Source organism: Argopecten irradians, chromosome 9 (assembly GCF_041381155.1).
Source record: "Argopecten irradians isolate NY chromosome 9, Ai_NY, whole genome shotgun sequence".
NCBI classification, from domain to species: domain Eukaryota; kingdom Metazoa; phylum Mollusca; class Bivalvia; order Pectinida; family Pectinidae; genus Argopecten; species Argopecten irradians.
In genome coordinates, this window is record NC_091142.1 from 21,909,327 (window position 1) to 21,928,468 (window position 19,142).

At 34.4% G+C, this 19,142-nt stretch overlaps 3 protein-coding genes across 3 annotated transcripts; 2 read left to right on the forward strand and 1 right to left on the reverse strand.

Annotated features, from left to right (window-relative positions):
* Window positions 1-55: 55 nt before the first annotated feature.
* On the forward strand, window positions 56-6,742 carry LOC138331777 (dynein regulatory complex protein 10-like). The gene is made up of 4 exons (XM_069279542.1): window positions 56-1,251; window positions 1,557-1,790; window positions 4,330-4,401; window positions 5,323-6,742. Exons 1-4 carry the CDS (start codon window positions 277-279, stop codon window positions 5,590-5,592), a joined length of 1,551 nt encoding a protein of 516 aa, XP_069135643.1. The 5' UTR covers window positions 56-276; the 3' UTR covers window positions 5,593-6,742.
* Window positions 6,743-9,040: 2,298 nt separating this feature from the next.
* On the reverse strand, window positions 9,041-13,520 carry LOC138331778 (uncharacterized). Its single transcript, XM_069279543.1, has 4 exons — window positions 13,371-13,520; window positions 11,596-11,699; window positions 10,358-10,452; window positions 9,041-9,898 (listed from the first exon to the last, which is right to left on the reverse strand). Exons 2-4 carry the CDS (start codon window positions 11,668-11,670, stop codon window positions 9,796-9,798), a joined length of 273 nt encoding a protein of 90 aa, XP_069135644.1. The 5' UTR covers window positions 11,671-11,699; window positions 13,371-13,520; the 3' UTR covers window positions 9,041-9,795.
* Window positions 13,521-13,845: 325 nt separating this feature from the next.
* On the forward strand, window positions 13,846-17,795 carry LOC138331780 (protein adenylyltransferase SelO-like). The gene is made up of 2 exons (XM_069279544.1): window positions 13,846-14,614; window positions 16,139-17,795. The coding sequence occupies exons 1-2, from the start codon at window positions 13,936-13,938 to the stop codon at window positions 17,221-17,223; spliced, it is 1,764 nt and encodes a 587-aa protein (XP_069135645.1). The 5' UTR covers window positions 13,846-13,935; the 3' UTR covers window positions 17,224-17,795.
* Window positions 17,796-19,142: the final 1,347 nt, after the last annotated feature.

A 19,142-nucleotide genomic window follows, 5' to 3' on the forward strand; every position in this document is an offset into this window, starting at 1 on the left:
TTACGACTGAATAAAATGCAAAATAAAGAACTATTTGTTGCTAGTGTAGTGCAACTAAACAATGAAAAGGTGATTTGGTCAAGAAAATGGCGTAAACGAAAACATCAGCGCCGAAAGGAATATTGGACTGTCTATTATCAGTGTTTAGGCTTGAGGAAAATGAAATTAATTACAGTCGAACGGTAAAGCAAGTGTTTTTATTGTTAATATTTATTCAACATTTTGTCGTTCCCCTGATAGTTTGCTGTATATTAACAAATTAGGCCTATCTTCAAAATGGCTGCTGCGGGCATTCAGAGCATGGTTGAAACACTTCCAGTGGAGCCAACTCTACAAATGAAGTTGCAACTACCACGCCCTCCGAAAGGGGCTCCGGGAGCAGGTCCCAGCAAAATGAGGAATAGACTAAGACTAGATCCATCAAGGGCTTTGGAACCAGCTAGGAAAAAGATTGCCACCATTGAAGCTCAAAGAGTAATGTCGGTATTTGAGGACACCATTCACAGAATCGAGATGGTCAGCATTCTTCCATACTTACTGAATAACATTGACCGATTCAAGGTCAGTTTGGGAGCTGAGCTAGCCGGGCATTTGGAAAACCATCAGGTAATCCAGGAAAGTTATCAAGAAATTAAACAACAGCTTGATAGTCAAATCAGACAAAACCGTAGGCAACGCCAGAAAGCTGTAACCCGTCCCAGTACAGGGGGTTCCTATACAAGTGAGGGAAGAGCTGACAGTCGGTTCAGTGGGGATGACACAACTGCTCCAACAATGCCTACCGAAGAAAGTGAGATGAAGGATGCCAAGGGCATGGATGCATTTGACGAGGCTGAAGAAGATGCACAGAGTGATCGTCAGTCCAGCTCTCGCCAAAGTGACATTTCTAATATAAGCGGAGCCAGCTTTAACAGTACAATCGATCGTACTATGAGGAATCTTAATTTGGTTGCTCAACAGCTGAGTACCTCGTGCAAAAACATCATTCGATGCTTTCAACTGAACACTGCTGCTATGAAGACCATCATGAACCAGGCTCGTCACCAGATTCCCAATAGCAATCAGTCCTTGATTCAGTATCTCAATGAACTCAAAGAGATCCTTCTCAATAAATTACTGACAACTCCAGAAGAAGAGAGTGAGCGAATGGATTATATCCAGGAGATATCCTTGAGGGAGAGAAACAATGCCGCTATAATCGAAAAGCTAGAGGAAGAACTGAGAGCTGCTATGGCTGATAAAGATGAGGAGGTATAATGATATAATATATATTATTTAAAGTTTCTTCATTAATAAATAAAATTCATTGATACCTTTTGTGAGAAAAAATTAAATTAGCTGATAATTTGAAATTATAAGTTTTAAAAACATCATTAATTTAAATTTAAATGACTAGTTTTTCAGTAATGTATAGTGCAGTTTATTTATTTTTAACTTACAGTATCATATTTTACAAATGTTTATCAGAAATGTTCTTCCTTTTGATTAAAAAATATCTGTATATATTGATGCTGAAAAAATATTTCTAAAATATATGTGTTGTTTCAATCATACAGATCAAAAAGAAAAATGACGTCATAAGGAGAATTCAGGCTGATCTTCGCCAGATAGAAAAATTCTCTGAGGAGAACATGAAGCGAGTCCAGACAGAAGCTGAGAAACAGGAGGCTGCTGACATCAAGACGAGTGATGGAAAGAAGCAGAGGCTTCTACAGGAACTGCAGCAACTGAAGACCCAGAATCAGAATCTGATTACGGAGCACAGAGAGAGTGAACAGGAATTGAGAAGAGTGTGTATACTGTACATTGTGTACTAGGCATGGCTAGATAGTACACTGGTAGACTGGAAGTATAGTCGTAAGAGTTTCTGACAGAGCTTATGATATTTATTGCTTGATGATCCGATGATCAACCATAAATGAAGAATGAAAGCTATATTAGTGGTACTATATCCATAAAGTTTAGCTAATCACTGACTTTAATATGCTGTCTTTGCATATTACAGATATATTACAGAGTTATCTGCCTTTGAGGGTAGATATCGGAAGTGATGTCATTATTTTGTGAGCAGAACTCAATGCGTCATTTTCTCTAAAAATATGAGTTATAACATTACATTCACAAACTTAATTATGTCACAATCGATACCTGCTCACAAGGGTAGATAACTATGTAATATGCAATTACAGAATGGCTAAGCATAGAACAACTCAATATGCAACGGGTGCCATGATCTATCTGATTAATGGCTGTAACATCAAGGCAATGATATTAAAAATGTCAGAACTCTTTGGACTGTATTATCCTGGAAGTAGCACGTAGATATTTCTACTGTAGTGGCACTGGGCTGGTCTCCCTTCACTAGTAGTACACCATTCACTCCCACTTTCTCGTAGATACTCCATTAACTCCCACATTCCCGTAGATACGCCATTCACTCCCACTTTCCCGTAGATACTCCGTTCACTGCCACTTTCCCGTAGATATTCCAGTCACTCCCACTTTTTTTTGTAGATACTCCATTCACTCCCACTTTCCTGTAGATACTCCATTCACTAATTCTCCCCTCACCAGTAGTATAACATTAATTTAATTATAAAGGTATTTCACTTTTTTTCAGTACTCCTTTCACTAATTATTTCTCCTTCACTAGTTTTCTTTCCTTTCACTTGCTACTGTTAAATGTATGTACAGTAATGTTTTATCTGTTATCTTATCACACACAATGTTACATTAATGTAGATATGTATATTCTTATTGATGTATGATCAAACATTCCAAAATTTCAGTTGCATTAGACTTTGGGTGTATAAATAATGAACAAGCTCCGATTATGGTTCCAAAATTCAGCTTCAGAAAATAAAACGTAATTTTAATCATCAAAGTCAAAATTGGCAAAATCATTTTTTTTAATGAGAAAAAGTTACGTAAAATATAAAAATTATTGGTGATGTGCTAACAATATTTTTACAGTTTATGTTATTCCAAATTAGTATCTTTATCGTATTTGTCAAGAATTCAAAAAAAAATAATTACCATACCAGCCTTCCATTTCGTAGCATTTAGAATATTCTAAGAAACTATAACAGTTGATGGCAGTACATAACGGATATCGTATCTTATTTGTACAGTTACCAATATCCCCAGTGATAAAATCTGGGCCAAGTTTCACAAACATTCCTTAACTTAAGAAATTCCTTATCTTAAAATTCTCCATACAAAAGCATTACATGAGTTAAGGAAAACTCCTTACAAAAAAAATTAGTTAAGGAGCCTTCCTAAATATTTGTATTGCTTTCTTATAGAAAATTTTAAGTTAAGGGATTCCTTAGATTTAAGGAATGTTTGTGAAACTTGGCCTAGATGTCCTGTAAAATTGACCTACATGTATAGGCTATGTCATTGTTAGCGTTTACATACAGGAATGCTGCATGCCATCAGATACTCACAATGATCAACTACAAATACCAATATGCTTTGTAGTTTCATATCATAACTTAACTCTGTTAAAATATGCCAAACTACATTTGCCATGAAAGTAACCCAGTTTAAACTTGAGTCACTGATGAAAGACCCTAAACTTTATTTTGCTCCATCTACATTTGTATGAAGAATGTCCTTCCGATTTTGGTCTATGACTTTATAAACCCAAAAGATATTGAGGATAATGCTTAAGTAACTCCAGTTTCTTAAAAACCTACACCCATGAAAATGGAGCGCCACCCTAGTATCAATATATTCTTGCCTTAGTGACATGGAGCCACACCCAAGTGTCATGGAGCCCCACTCCAGTGTCGTGAAGCCCCACCCTAGTGTCATGGAGCCCCACCCCAGTGCCACATTTCCTACCTGCCACTGTATTACCTACCCCTGCACTATACCCTTTGTACTACACATTCCTGCTCCCTTCTTGTTCCTTTGTTTCTGTTATCCACATGTAGAATCTGGTTCTTCACTTGCATGCAATACATTTATAGTTCTGTAGTTTTAGTTAAGCTCTCATGGTAGAATATTTATATACCCATCTTTATATCTTTCCATTTTAGTAGATACTCTTTTTCAATCCAAAAAAAATATTTTACAATGAATAATTTGTTTAAAAACTGAATTGATATAATTATTCATTTCATTTAACGAATCAAGTATGATATTCATAAGAATGAAATATCTCAGTATGTTTAACTGATTATAATGTTTAATTTTGATTGAGACAGGAAATGATAATTAATTTAAAAAATATAGTGGTCCTATACTTAGTACATTTTTTACATTATTAATTCAAATGTAAGAGAAATCTTGTATGTGCTAACTGTATAAGTGATGTTACAGAAAAAGTTCCGAGTGGAGTCACAGGTTGAAAACTTGATACAAAAGTTTGATGCAGATATGACGGAGAGACAGGTAAAATATTAACATTTTTTGAAGAGAACGAGCCATGGAGTTCAAGATATTAAATTTTAGTTAGCGTAGAATTACTATGTATTTGCTTATTATAGAGTTATCTGTCCTTGTGTATTAATTGTGACAAGTGTAACAACATATTTCCGAAAGGAAATGTGAGTATTGCACACAAATTAACATCATCACAATCGATACATACTCACAAGGAGAGAAAACTCTGTAATATGTTATGACCATATAAATAGTATGGCTGTAAAATAGACATTTGATGCAGATGATCAAATCAGGCAGAAACTGACTACCAGGGTAAATGTCATTTGATTGATACTGGGATCCAGGAAATAATCTACAATTTAGAAAAAAAATCATTAATGAAAAGTTATCAAAACTTAAGTGAATCAAAACAGCGAAATGACTCTCAGCTGTTGTCATATATTACGCAGGAAATCTTGCATATGTTTGGTGTTGAACCTCATCTTAGGCCATCGATATGTATTTTCTGATGTTATTAACGTTTTTAATAAACCTTTATATTTTGTCTTTCCTTACTTCTACTCTATCAGACCAAAAAAAAAAAAATGTATGGTATTCAATCTACTAAGTGTCCCAGTCCCTATGGAGTAGACACGCCTCCCCTTTTTCTAGACCATAAGTTCATTTACTTAACTTGAATTTAAATCTATAGGAAATAGTACTGAAAATTTCAATGTAGTTTCTATTTATTTGTTTTTCTTATTTAATACCTGGTACTTTTACAATAATTTTGTGAAATGTTAGTATAAAATGAATTTTGTGAGATGTTTGTTTAAATTAAAACCCATAGGCGTCCCTCAAGTTTCTTTGATTATAGTTCAAATGTAAACGTTTTATTTCTTTTCTGTTTCTTTTCGTCATTGACATTTGAGATTTGTCTGATTACAGAATGAGTATGAGGAGATAGATGCTGAGTATACCAAGGAAAAGAAACAGCTACACGAGTTGGAGGAGAGATTCAAGACTCTAGAGGACGAGTACCAACAGATCATGGAGGAACGACGTATCGCCCGCGAGAAACGCGAGGCAGCCGAGCGTGACATGTCCAACATGGTTAAGGCTGCTACCACCATTCAGGCCTTCTGGAGGTCATTCAAGGTCAGAAAGGCTCTCAAAGGACGAAAGAAGAAGGGAGGCGGCGGAAAGAAAAAGAAATAGACACACAGAGTTGATAATGAATTTGATAACAAAAGTGAGAAAAATAATAAATGCACAAAGTTTTGTGGTGAAATATAAATTAAGAAGTCAGATTATCGTGTGAAACAAATTTTAATTCGTGAGAAATTAAAAACAGGAATATGTAAACTGAAACATAAAAAATATGATCTATGCTTTAGTAATGAAACCTTAGAGTTAATGCTAACTGCATGTGAAAAAAGTTTCACTTTTTGGAACACTCGTACATAGTATGTATGATGTTCATTCATCACCGATCTTTGTTATTATAGTAGTACTGGTTGTTCAGAATTCAGTGTAGAGATCTCATTGCCAAATTTGTCATTCTAAAAAAAAACAAAAAACAAAAACAATATTTGTCCTCTTTTGAAATTGTTTATTATCACCAAACAACATGTAGTTTTACTGCATCATATCAATCTATATATATGTCATATTTTGGTTCAATACCTAAAAATTGTTCTTTAATTAAATATGATGTCTTTTATTATATGACATTATTGATGTGTGAAATATACTATAATTGATGTTTATCATTTAACTTCTGTATGCTGTATTAAATTAGCAGTTTATAGACTGTATCTGATGGATTTACATTGTATCATTCCAACTCAAAGACTCACATTCACATTAGCAAGCCTTAAAATATACAATTCATTCTGGGTCAACATGTATATACTGGTTACTGTTCTGTACTATAGGAATTTCACGAATAAATGATATCATTATTGTTTTTGTTTCTACTAACTGTGATAAACTTATTGTTATGATTTATAGAGTTATGTATATTCATTTAGTTATCTGATATCTTGAGCATAAACAGATTTATGTATACAAATATATATTATATTGTATACAATTTTGATGGTAACTGAAAAGCTAGTACATGTATGTACAAGATTATATGTTAAGAATAATGCCTTGAAGTAATTGAAAATTTTTCATAATTGCTTACCATAGCTCACATGCTATTTTTATGTAGAAATGTTGCATCATTTCCGTAAGGTTTTATCATAATTATGCTATGGAGTACCAAGATTTCTACATTATCTTTCAAGTAAAAACTTATAATGTGATGTCCATCCGTCCAAAATGAGTGCTCTCAATAAACTTTAAAATCTCATATAATGAATTTTGGCTCGTTATCATTACATGCACAATGTATTAATAAATCAATACGTAAACAAAAGTATACAACAAGAGGCACATGGCCTTAATGGTCATCTGACTATTGGCACAATACAACACCTCAAAGAATTTATTAGTGGCAAACAATTAAGGCAACACAAAAAAATTCTTTTATTAAATAGAAGAAGTGCAGATTCTGATATATTAGACCATGAATGAAGGTCTCTTTATCCCCTCCATCCTACAAGTCCAATATAAAGTCTCTAGGCCTCTTAGTTATTTACAAGAAGTCGTTTAAAAATTTAAGCCTATTTGACCCCTGTGACCTTGAATGAATGTCAAGATCATTCATTTGAACAAACTTGGTAGCCATTTGTCCCAGCATGTCACAAGCCCAATATCAGGTCTCTAGGCCTTTTAGTTATTCACAAGATCTTAGCCTGAACACACTTGGTAGCACTTCCAGCTAGCATGCCACAAGTCCAATATCAGGTCTTAAGGCCTCTTAGTTATTCACAATAAGTAATTTAAAGATTTTAACGTATTTGACCCCTGGTGACCTTGAATGAAGGTCAAGGTCATTCATTTGAACAAACTAGATAGCCCTTCATCTCAGCATGCTAAAGGCCAAATATCAGTACCCTGGGCCTTCGGGTCAGATGACCTAAACCCACCCTCTCTTTAACAGGTGTTTCATGTTAACTATTAATACCGATATAAACACTTGAAATGAATTAAATGAAGGTAAATTAAATGCACTTTACCTTATAGCACAAAAACCCTTCACTTAATTTACATAACTTTTAAGCTTTTAACATATTTGACCTCTGGCTGTGACTGCACAAATAGATGAACGAAATTTATTTTCTATAATTTTGTGATACTTTACCATAGAAACTGATCAACCATGATATAAGAATTGCTGATGAAATGAATCATGTTTCAATGAATTTGATCCCAATAATTATTTGTTTACAATAGTATAAGGTAACATCTGTAGTATTTCTGACATAAACCAGAGAAACAAAATAATATAAGTTTGCAGTTTATAATGTCTAATACTATTAAAGGCCCATTACCTTTCCGGAGCAAAATATAAAGGTTTCTTAAAAAAAACATAAATAACATCAGAAAATGCGTACGATGACCTTAAATAAGGTTACGACACCAAGCATATGCAAGATTTCCTGCGTAATATATGAAAACAGTGGAGAGTCAATTCGCTGTTTTGCCGTCTGGCGCAGTGATAGTAAACTACCGCCCGGTATTTAGGACGACGGCGGGAAACATAATACGACCCGCATTATGAAAATGAACATTTTATTTATTTTAATCAATCCAGTTTGCATTCATATTGGCTATTAATGCCAATTGAAAGACTCTACAATGCTTAAATGTTTTGATTCCCAATAATTATGAAGCACGTTTATAATGTCTATTAACATCAGAGAGAGATCATCAATAATAATGGTGACACGTCTATGATGGCAGAGTTAAAGTTTAAGATGTCATAACATACATGTATATTACCTCTGTGTCGCAAGTTTGAAAACCATGTGTGGCAGTTGCCAGTTACTGAATGTAGGTTGGTGGTTTTTCTCTAGATACTCTGGCTTTCCTCCACCTCCTGAAGCTGTTCTTGTACTTTACCCTGTGATAATATATCTCTTTGGCTGAAATCTGCATGGAAAGAAAGCCTGCCTGTATAGATGCCTCTTGATTGTCATGGCTCGTTGTAGAAATGGTTGTCTCTTACTGGATAGCCACATTTGACCATCAGGATTGGGTGGTCATAGCCTGTGATATTACCGATACATGATGTATACATATTGAAGTATTTTAGTTTATATTAACTTAAAGACTAATAAGGCTTTAAAAAATTGCTCAATACACTTCTATTGCAACTGCTGTAAAGTGAAATGAAAGGAGGTAACTCTAGAAGATCAGAAATTGTAACATGGTAATGAATTCAAAGAGAACATTACAAAAATGAATATAGACAGATAGATCTTAATGATATCCATCTTGCTTATTCCAGGAGTTTACTACCACTGTCATTATTGTATATCCACCCAACTGAAGGCATTTCAGGACAAACTGCATGACCAACATATACACACAGCGAGAGTGAACTCCAAAGCTGGTCTCATCTGTTGTTTCACACAGAACCTTCAGTTTGATTATGTAGTCCAGGTGTGGATATAATGACCAAGATAGTAACCCTTGGAGTATTGATGATGGATGATATTGGAGTGTTACTTTATTCTTGCAATTTGTTTTTAAAAGCCACCACAAGAAAATATCTTTATAATAACATCTTTATTACATGTACAAAGAATGCATCAACAATGTACATGTACAGCCACTTACAATCAAATACATATATACGCATACATAATTGCATCAAATCATGTTTTTTGTCCATTCTCAGTCACATACAGCTTACAAGTTGTCGTGAAGTTGACTACTACATGGAAGAAAAATCCCTATAACAAGTATGAATTAACTCACATGATTGTTTAACCATTTACAATAGCATTGTCCTCATGCATGCTGTAAAAAGTTTACTAATTATTATAAAGACATTTAAAATCATTGTATTTCTCTATTTAAACAACCTTCTATTAAGTTCCAGCTGCAAATAATTAATGACTGCACTCATTTTCATCCATTTTTACCAGAAAATGGAATCAAATGTATTTCTAACAATTTTTGTTAGTTCTTATTTATACAATCAGATGCAATGAAGGAAGGGGAGATAATCCTGATAAAAATACATTCAAAAACCGTTTTAAATGGATGTGTCTACTATTTTCCTATATGCTTTGTTCTGATTTTTAGATAACATGGTATAAAAAACAGAGTTGCACAATTTGCTGACATACCGGTACATGTAACGAATATTTCAGGGTTGCAACTTGTTGAAATACATGTATTTTATTAACACCATATATTTTAAAGTTTTACTACATCATCTTGATCCTAGCTCAGGGCTGGAAATTGAGATCCTCACAAGTTTGTAAAGTTTTTGTTGCCTAGAAGTTTGATAAGATTTTCTCATTGATTACTGTTCATTTTGGCCCATTGGTCAGGTGTATATGTCTTCATAGTAAAGGCATGAATGATCTTCATTTCATCTACAAGTGTGTCATTCACTAATCTGGAAAATAATGAAATAGCATTAATACATTTGACTGTGCATTTAAATTTTACTTGGTAACTCTCAGTCACTGTTGTAATAATAATGCCTCGGCCCATCAACTTTGGGTTAATTAAAAATGCTCCATCGCTGACATTAGTATTTTTCTTCAGTTACAAAAGTTACTTACTTTACACCATTACCACCATTGCAAAGTTTGAGCTTCTAATTTTACTTCAAGCTAAATTATGAAAAATAATTAATTGCATCCCGAAAAAATTCCTTGTCACTATATCCTATATGAAATGAAGTACCGATTGTGCATTCACCAAAGGCGAAATAAATTATTTTACATTATTTTTTGTGTTACTTTGACATATATATACACGATTAAATGCAATTATTGTTCAAATAATGAATATCATTTATGCTCTGTGGAGCATCTTTAACAAGGTTTTTCTGGGTATATAGAGGGCTTACCTATGTCTAGCTAACAACTTCTTGCCTTCGAATTGTGGTGAAACAATCACAGCTTCAAATTTGGCTCCACATCCGTCAGACATATCTTGTATATCCTGAAACAAACCATTTACTATTATAGTATATAATACAGTGTACAACAATATAAATTTATATATATAATACAACAGTATAAATTTATATATATAATACAACAGTATAAATTTATATATATAATACAACAATATAAATTTATATATATAATACAACAGTATATAAATTTATATATATAATACAACAGTATAAATTTATATATATAATACAACAGTATAAATTTATATATATAATACAACAGTATAAATTTATATATATAATACAGTAGATAAATTCTGCTGGAGATTGTTAGGAGTGAGGATTGTCCTCATATATTTTGTAGAAGTGCTGAGGATGTGACACTTCTGATAAAATGTCATTAATTTGTTAGAAATTTAAAAAAAACTCAATCCAAACACGATTCATCTGACGTTCCTCGTGTTTATTCACAACAAAAACATAAGCCAGATCCAGAAACATCCAGATTCCGGATATTTAGTAATATAGAAAAAAATAATCAATTGTCGGTAACAATTATCCGGATTAATATATACCAATACCACTCCACTCCTGACCAGTATATAACCCATAATCATAACAATTTACTACCAGCATCAGACAAATCTGATATTCTCTGTACATCTATTAAAAATGAGTCTACTGGTTCAAGTCATTTTTTGCTGTGAGCTGTAGTGATAGTTAATTATTTGTTGCAGTAATTAGGATGAGGTCACCTAGGGCACATAAGATGACATGATACAAGTTTTATTTTGAAAAGTCGAAAATCCACTTCATATATGTATGTCCATGCATTGTGCCTTAATTTAATAAGCTTAGCTGTTGTAGGCCATGTAAGTTACCTTTGAACAAAAACATATCATACATAATTATAACATTTTACTGAACCTTTATTTTTTATCACACATCATGAACATTCTCTCTTAAACAACATTAAATTTACAATAATGTACAGTGTATAGTTATTAAGATTTTCTGTTCTAAACACTGCCACTCTACAATCTTTCGTAAAAGAGCACTCAATCATTCTCGTGCAGTTGTTTCCTTGAGAAATCCATATCCATTAATAGTGCTACAACTCTGTTGATTTGCAGCCAATAGATAATGTATGATTAAAACTTAAGAGTAAAATAAAAAAAAGAACTAACGACACTTGTTGCTTCAATTGCTGTAGTTAGCTTTTCCTTCAGGAACTCGCATGTTACACCTGTTCCTCCACTCATCTTCAGTTACCTCCCTTTAAGCTCCTCACCTGGAAAAAGCCAATACATTTTTTCTCTTTAAGAATATAATTGTGTTTTGTAAGTGAGTTGATTATCTGATTCTTTATTTGTTTCAGTTTTACAACTTTGCAATACATATACATTAACACATGCACACATAGTAATACTTAAGAAATAAGGAGTGAGTTTAAGCTGTCAAATAACATAAGTAAATTTTGAAAACAAAAAAGTAAATAAAAAAAAAAATAAAAAATTACGAAGGGGATCAAAAGCTCACATAAATTTATTCACTGTTTCCTATCCTCAATATTCCAGGGGTTAACTATTACTATCGTTTTATTCACCCTTAGATTATTTCATGGTAAAACCGAAGACAGTAAAATCCGCAAACTAATCAATTGGCCAGTAGACTTCAATTAAAAATTACACAGATAACGCGCGTACGTCACCCACCATTTCTACATGTTACAGTCATATATCCCTTTAATTATTAAATTCTTTTAATGTACATGTATATCAAAGGACAATTAAACTAACTGCTCATCAGCTGTTATGCTTACAGGCTTTAATTTTTCAATGACATATTCGGATGGATATATAATAGATTGGGTGATATCAACCCCTGGAATATTGAGGATGACTGTAAGCATCCAATCAATCACATCATACAGCTTCTTTTCTTTTTATTGTTTTTTTTTAATAGAATGAAGCCCATAAACTAAATAAACACATTTGTGCGGTAAGCTGTTTCACAAAATAAATTTAGCACAAACTACTGACCAGAATTTTCTTTTGAGTAAAGGGCCATAAATCTTTATATATTACATTGTAATATTAACAACTAATTATCACACGTACATTGTAAGTTCTCCTGTTGTCACACATTTATATATAATGTACCTATTTAGTATTAAATCAGGAAATGTCATTAAGGTTCATGTAATGGCTTTAAACAGTGATATTTTGCAAGCCTAAAACTCATTACTGTGCTGCAATTGAACAGAACTAATTTCATTAATTGTTGGTATATACCCTGGCTAACTGTTAGTCTTACTGTTGATATGTAATTTGTGAAGCTGCGTGTAAAATACAGTAAAATATGAGAAAAATGTATACTTCTGGAGAAGACATAGAACTCGTGTGAATTGCATTGATGGAACCAAATAATCATGCCATCGTGTTCAGTTGTGAATATGCCAGGTACTCCAACAGTTTGTTTGGCAAAATCGGACCAGCAAATAGTTAGCCAGGGTATATACCAACAATTAATGAAATTAGTTCTGTTCAATAGCAGCACAGTAATGCGTTTTAGGCTTGCAAAATATCACTGGTTAAAGCCATTACATGAACCTTAATAGATATGAGTTTTGTAGATTCACAGGCAAGTTATTTCATAGGTAAAGGGACATAACTCGCAGCAAAATAAAGGAAAGTTGAATAAATGTGACATTATATAAAATTTATTTTGTAATGTTTACTTAGTCTTTTACATTTCAATGTCAAAAATACGCCATAGAGATTACCCGTATTTTTGTACACCATATCTGTTTTGCCATATAGGCTGCCTACTTATTTGGTACAAATGACGAGCCTACGTGATTCGTCAAAACTGGTAACGCGATAGCGTACTATTGAATAAAATAAATAAAAATAATTTGTCACAATAGAAAATTCCCAGTTTGTGTTCAGTATACGTATACCTTCGTGGTAGAATCCCAACACTTTGATTTCTAGCGCCTTGGTGATAATCAGTCTTAGCAAAATAATATAAACTCTGACTGTGTGGTCACCGGATCCGTATCAGTTACTACAAATGACCCTATCGAATTGTGTGGCCAAGCCGTTTTAACTAAGCCAGATTTATTCAACGAAGTAATTATTCCGATTTTAACTTTGATTATGTGAAACACATTACTACATCACAAGAATATTCTATTTGCCACAGGAGTTGACTCTAATTACTTTATGTAATATTTTATACTCACTTTGGCAATATCGGTTCAGCCAGCTAAATGAACGTGTGCCAGAGGAGAATTGATTAACATACGGAACTCACTAAGATTTTTTTCTAGACAAAAGAGAGACAAATGTGCAATTTTCAGTAAGATAAAATAAATTGGGTGAAGTTGTATGAAAAGTACAGTTTAAAAATAATATTATAATATATACATAGACGTGACATTGATTAGATTGCTTTCCCGTTTCGGTTAAAAAATATTGCGAATTCTGGTACGACTAACATCATTTCCGTAAACATGCAGAGTGATGCTTCCACGTGTCCACTTTCGTTTTGTCTTTGTTTTGATAGTTTGGAGCGGACTGGTACATTTAACACGCACATGTAAGGAATCTACAACATGCAATTTTACAAACAGGAAAAAGTGCATGCCCTCAGACTTTCGTTGTATCATTTATGACAATGACATTTGTGATGTCTACCAAAATCCACTGGTCTTGACTTTGCAGGAATGGAAATTTGGCACCCGAAGTGCCCTTTTGAATGAATTCCCCATTGATTCGATTAAAGATAACTACGTTCGCCAAGTGAGGAACTCTGTGTTTTCTATTACGTATCCCATCCCATTACGATCGAAGCCCATTTTGGCTGCCATTTCCGATGATGTGTTGGTGAATATTTTGGATCTCGATCCGGTTGTCGTTCGTAGCAAAGAGTTTGTCAACTTTGTAAGTGGAAATCTTGTTCTGCACGGAGCCGTTCCCTTGACTCACAGATATGGCGGTCATCAGTTTGGCAGTTGGGCTGGTCAACTCGGGGACGGACGGGCAGTCATGTTAGGGGAGTATATTAACAGAAAAGGAGAAAGATGGGAACTACAATTGAAAGGATCGGGCCTAACACCCTACTCCCGCCGAGGGGACGGCCGAGCAGTGATACGATCGTCTGTACGTGAATTTCTGTGTAGTGAAGCACTATACTATCTCGGTAAGATTTACGATCAAACCGTCTAAGAACATAAATCGCTATCAAGTATAAAACATCAATTAATTACATTGTACAGTATGTGGAATTACTCAATTGAATGTTTAACGCGCGTTATTCAAGTTGTCTGCAATCCTGGGAGAGTTATACACGTAGGACCTTAAAATCCCCAAGACAGTTTAATGCTAAATTGTTTCTGTAGAAAATATGTGGCAGATATATAACTTTAGCAGCCTCATGGCCATTATAATAATTACATGCATTTAATATTGTAAGTTGTACGTCACAATATGCATGTACATGTGTATATCCGAGTTTTTGTATGAATAAAAAAGAAACAGAACAGTGTAGTAGTGAAATCCGGCAAAATAACTTGCAATGGGGTTAACTTTTAAGCCATATTTATTTATTTTCCCCCACTTTCTTTAACTTTTAAGCCATATTTATTTATTTTCCCCCACTTTCTTTAGATATTAAACCTCAATTGTTATCACATTGATAAAGAAAACTCCGGTCTAATGGCGTCTGGAATACAGCCTCCTCACCCTTCGCACAAATACCTAATCACAATCTTCTAAGGTGTATCAAATAAAGCCACCTCGTCGATAGTTTCTCTCTGTCGAATATACATGTAGGTGTGTCTAACGTAACACTTACGGATTACATAACCTGCTAGCTTTGATATTTATAATACTTAAAGCGTGATCACGGGATATTTCATCAACCCTCGAAGAGACAAAATCATAAATAATTTAGGTTAAAGAGTTCAGTTAATCGGATTTTCTTATTCCAAATCGCAGACATAATTGACAAATTGTTGATGCATTTGGTTATATGACAAGTATCAGTCTGTATATTTTGTCTTGGTTTTAAAATGATTGCCAGTGTTCGTCTCACATTCTGTCTATACATATATATACATTGTATAGTGTAGCTTCTTTTGAATCTTACTAGACCCGCCTTCGGCCTCCGCTCACAGATGGGTTTATAGCGCTAATCATATACTTTATTATAACATTTGTTTCCTTTGTCTTCTTGTATCGTCTAATATTAAGTCTATACATGTATCCTTGTTTGTTGTAGTTGTGTCTTGATAAAAGGGCAAACTGCTGTGAAAAATCGACTATCTATTTTCTCTACACTTCTTTGACTCGTGTTATACTTGTACTTGGAGTTTAAGAATAGAGAAATTCTTTTTTTTCCCCAATAAACCGTTCAGCCAAAAACAGCCTTCATTACCCTCGCGTAACTATATAAATATGCCTTTCACTGCATGTTTTAGATCAAATACTAATACTCCGTTTAAATACTTTCATTGCGGCACCCGTTTGTAACGATGGAATGCCCTCTTAAAGAATCACACTTCAATAAATGTAGACGAGCAGTGACAGATTAACCTTTCACAAATACGATAAGAAATCCTGCTACAAAGATGCCATTGTTTTGCCCTATGACTTAATTTAAAATCATACATCTGTTGACAGACCATTTCCATCTGTTTTATATGTCTCTGTATTTTATATACAGGGGTGCCTACCAGTCGAGTAGCCTCTCTTGTGGTCAGTAACGACCCTGTGACACGTGACCAGTTTTATGACGGACACCCCCAGACAGAGAGAGCCGCGGTTGTGTTGCGTACATCACCCTCGTGGTTCAGATTCGGATCTTTAGAAATACTCGCCAAAACCGGAGAGATAGACTTACTTCAACAACTGACGGATTTTATCATCGCAAGGTACTTTCTAGACATCGACCCTCACAGCGATGACAGATATTTGGAGTTGTATAGCGTCGTAGTCGAGCAGACAGCCACCATGATTGCAGCTTGGCAATCTTTGGGTTTCACCCACGGAGTCTGCAACACTGACAACTTCAGCATTCTTTCGTTAACCATTGACTTCGGACCGTTTGGGTTTATGGAGGAATACAACCCTGAATTTGTCCCAAATACGTCTGACGATGAGGGGAGGTATAGCTACGAAAGACAGCCCGATGTTGGCTACTACAACTTAGATAAACTTAGAGTGGCACTTCAGCCATTACTGAGCAAGGATCAGACAAAGCAGATGACAACTGTTCTCAAAGGATACGTTGACATTTATAAGACGAAATTCATGGAGAATTTCAGAAGGAAGGTTGGTATTAGACAGGCTGAAGATGACGAACAGTTCATTGCGATATTGTTGAAGATGATGGAAGACGCTAAAGCCGATTTTACTATGACATTCCGGCAGTTATCAGAGAGACATATTAATGACATTGAAAAAGTGCTAACGTTACCCGACGATCAAGCGTGGGCGTTGAAAAGACTTGCTACCCATGATTGGTATGATGCCTGGGTGAAAATGTACAAGACAATGTTGATGGACCAACATGTCACTGAATCAAAGAGACAAAGAATCATGAGGAAGGCCAATCCACGATACGTACTTAGGAACTGGATGGCACAGAGAGCTATATCACAAGCGGAGCACGATGATTTTGACGAGATCAACAAGGTTTTACGGGTATTGGAAAGACCTTTCACATTTCAGGAGGAAGCCGAAGCGAACGGATTCGCCTCCCCGCCTCCACAGTGGGCGAAACATCTTCGTGTCAGCTGTTCATCTTGACCTTTGGTGCTGGAGACACCAGACAGTTAAGGTAGAGCTACACAGAACTCACTGGTAAAGGATAACTTTTCAAACACGTGTCGATTTCCTGAACAATGCGCCCGCAATACTAATTTACGGTAACCAAAAGTTGTCGAAACCCATTAATACTAAGTATACAAAATCACTCGTTTTGTTCCCGAGTTGCCTCGGAAATATCACATATGTTTGGGGTTTATTTGTTCAGAAATGAGCCTATGGTTACTATGGTGTGTTTTACGGTACTCATTGCTCATGAATTCGATACCTTTATGAATTGTTATCTTTTTATCATTGAGTTGTGTAGCTCCTTAAATGTGATATTTCTTTAATGATTGATTGATCGCTAATACTGAGTGAATTATATAAGATTATAGAGACTATACATTGTCCGTTACAACTGTCCCCAAGCCATTGTCAACAGTCTGATGTACACTATATATATGTAATAGCTATTGTTATAATAGAAGGTATAAAGTCGATCTTAAATATTTCATGTCGGAGAATTTGCAAATGGTAAGCAAATGTATAATTAAGACAATTAATATAAAATACCCTGTTGTTGTTGTGTTGTTTGTTGTTGTGTCGTTGTTGTTACATTTGATACGAGATACTCCGGAATACAGATCCTGCCTCTAATTGTTATCTCTTCTTATTGACAATATTGTAATCACATGGTTGTTGGTTGGCTCTCCCCTATATGCAGTTCGTTGCGCGTGTGAAATTTTATACGTCTTGGAAACTCTTGCCTATTATGTATCTCGCTGAAGCATACCACCAAAGACACCAAATCCCGTCTTTGCATATTACAGAGTTAGCTCCCTTGCGGGTAGGTATCCATTGTGACGTCATTATTTTATGGGCAAAATTTACGTCGTTTTCTCCGAAATGTATGACGTTACGATCGCAAACACATGACGTCACAATCAATACCTACCCACAAGGGCAGATAACTCTGTAATATACAAATACAGAATACCACATACCACCCAGTCACATTGTAATGCATGACAGGTATCACCACTTGTTAGATAGCATTACGTATATGGACAACATTTGGATTCATACATCTATTGAATAATGCTATCAAATTGTTAGATCTACAAATTACCTCTCTACAGATTTTTATTTGGGGTTTATTTATTAAGCAATATGATTTAGACGCATTTTCTTAATATGTTCTGTATTCCCATGAACACAAACACGTGATTTTTTACACGACATACGATATTTAATTAATTCTTGGTAAACTAACACATCGCCTAAGCTTTGTATATGATTTTAAATAACAACCGATATTGGGAATGTTTCATCCGCAATATCTCACGATGGAGATATTTCCCAGAATGTAAGACAATTTACATGAGTTCTTATAATACACCAGTTACATATATATCTATCTATATCGTTTTGCTTACAGAGTTGCATTCTGTATCGATTTCATCTCTTTTACATTGTATCTCTAATCGTACTTGGTCTTATTAAAGATGCTCCATCGCCGACAGAGCATAAGTGATATTCATCATTTGAACAATAATTGATGTGTAATCGTGTATATATCTGTCTAATTAACACAAAACTGATATAAAATAATTTATTTTGCCTTTTGTGCATGCGCAACCAGTACTTCATTCCATATAAGATATAGTGCCACGGAATTTTTTCGGGATGCAATAAATTATTTTTCATATTTTTACCTTGAAGTAAAATTAGAAGCTCAAACTTTTCAATGGTGGTAATGGTGTAAAGTACGTAACTTTTGTAACTGAAGAAAAATATTAAATCGTCTGCTCCTGTTTTTGATAGAGAAAAAATACCATTTGTCAGCGGTGGAGCATCTTTTATTATTATTAGTGTAAATCAGGCCCGACCTTAATTTTGATCCTGGTTAAAAAAACAAT

What these genes read in the sequence shown, in the direction of transcription:
- LOC138331777 (XM_069279542.1), top strand. Translation starts at nt 277, where the DNA reads ATGGCTGCTGCGGGCATTCAGAGCATGGTTGAAACACTTCCAGTGGAG. An exon ending in TGGCTGATAAAGATGAGGAG is followed by an intron (nt 1,252 to 1,556) that starts GTATAATGATAT and finishes TCAATCATACAG; the next exon opens with ATCAAAAAGAAAAATGACGT. An exon ending in CAGATATGACGGAGAGACAG is followed by an intron (nt 4,402 to 5,322) that starts GTAAAATATTAA and finishes GTCTGATTACAG; the next exon opens with AATGAGTATGAGGAGATAGA.
- LOC138331780 (XM_069279544.1), top strand. Translation starts at nt 13,936, where the DNA reads ATGCTTCCACGTGTCCACTTTCGTTTTGTCTTTGTTTTGATAGTTTGG. An exon ending in TGAAGCACTATACTATCTCG is followed by an intron (nt 14,615 to 16,138) that starts GTAAGATTTACG and finishes TTTTATATACAG; the next exon opens with GGGTGCCTACCAGTCGAGTA.
- LOC138331778 (XM_069279543.1), bottom strand. Translation starts at nt 11,670, where the DNA reads ATGAGTGGAGGAACAGGTGTAACATGCGAGTTCCTGAAGGAAAAGCTA. An exon ending in CAATTGAAGCAACAAGTGTC is followed by an intron (nt 10,453 to 11,595) that starts GTTAGTTCTTTT and finishes GGTTTGTTTCAG; the next exon opens with GATATACAAGATATGTCTGA. An exon ending in AAGTTGTTAGCTAGACATAG is followed by an intron (nt 9,899 to 10,357) that starts GTAAGCCCTCTA and finishes ATTATTTTCCAG; the next exon opens with ATTAGTGAATGACACACTTG.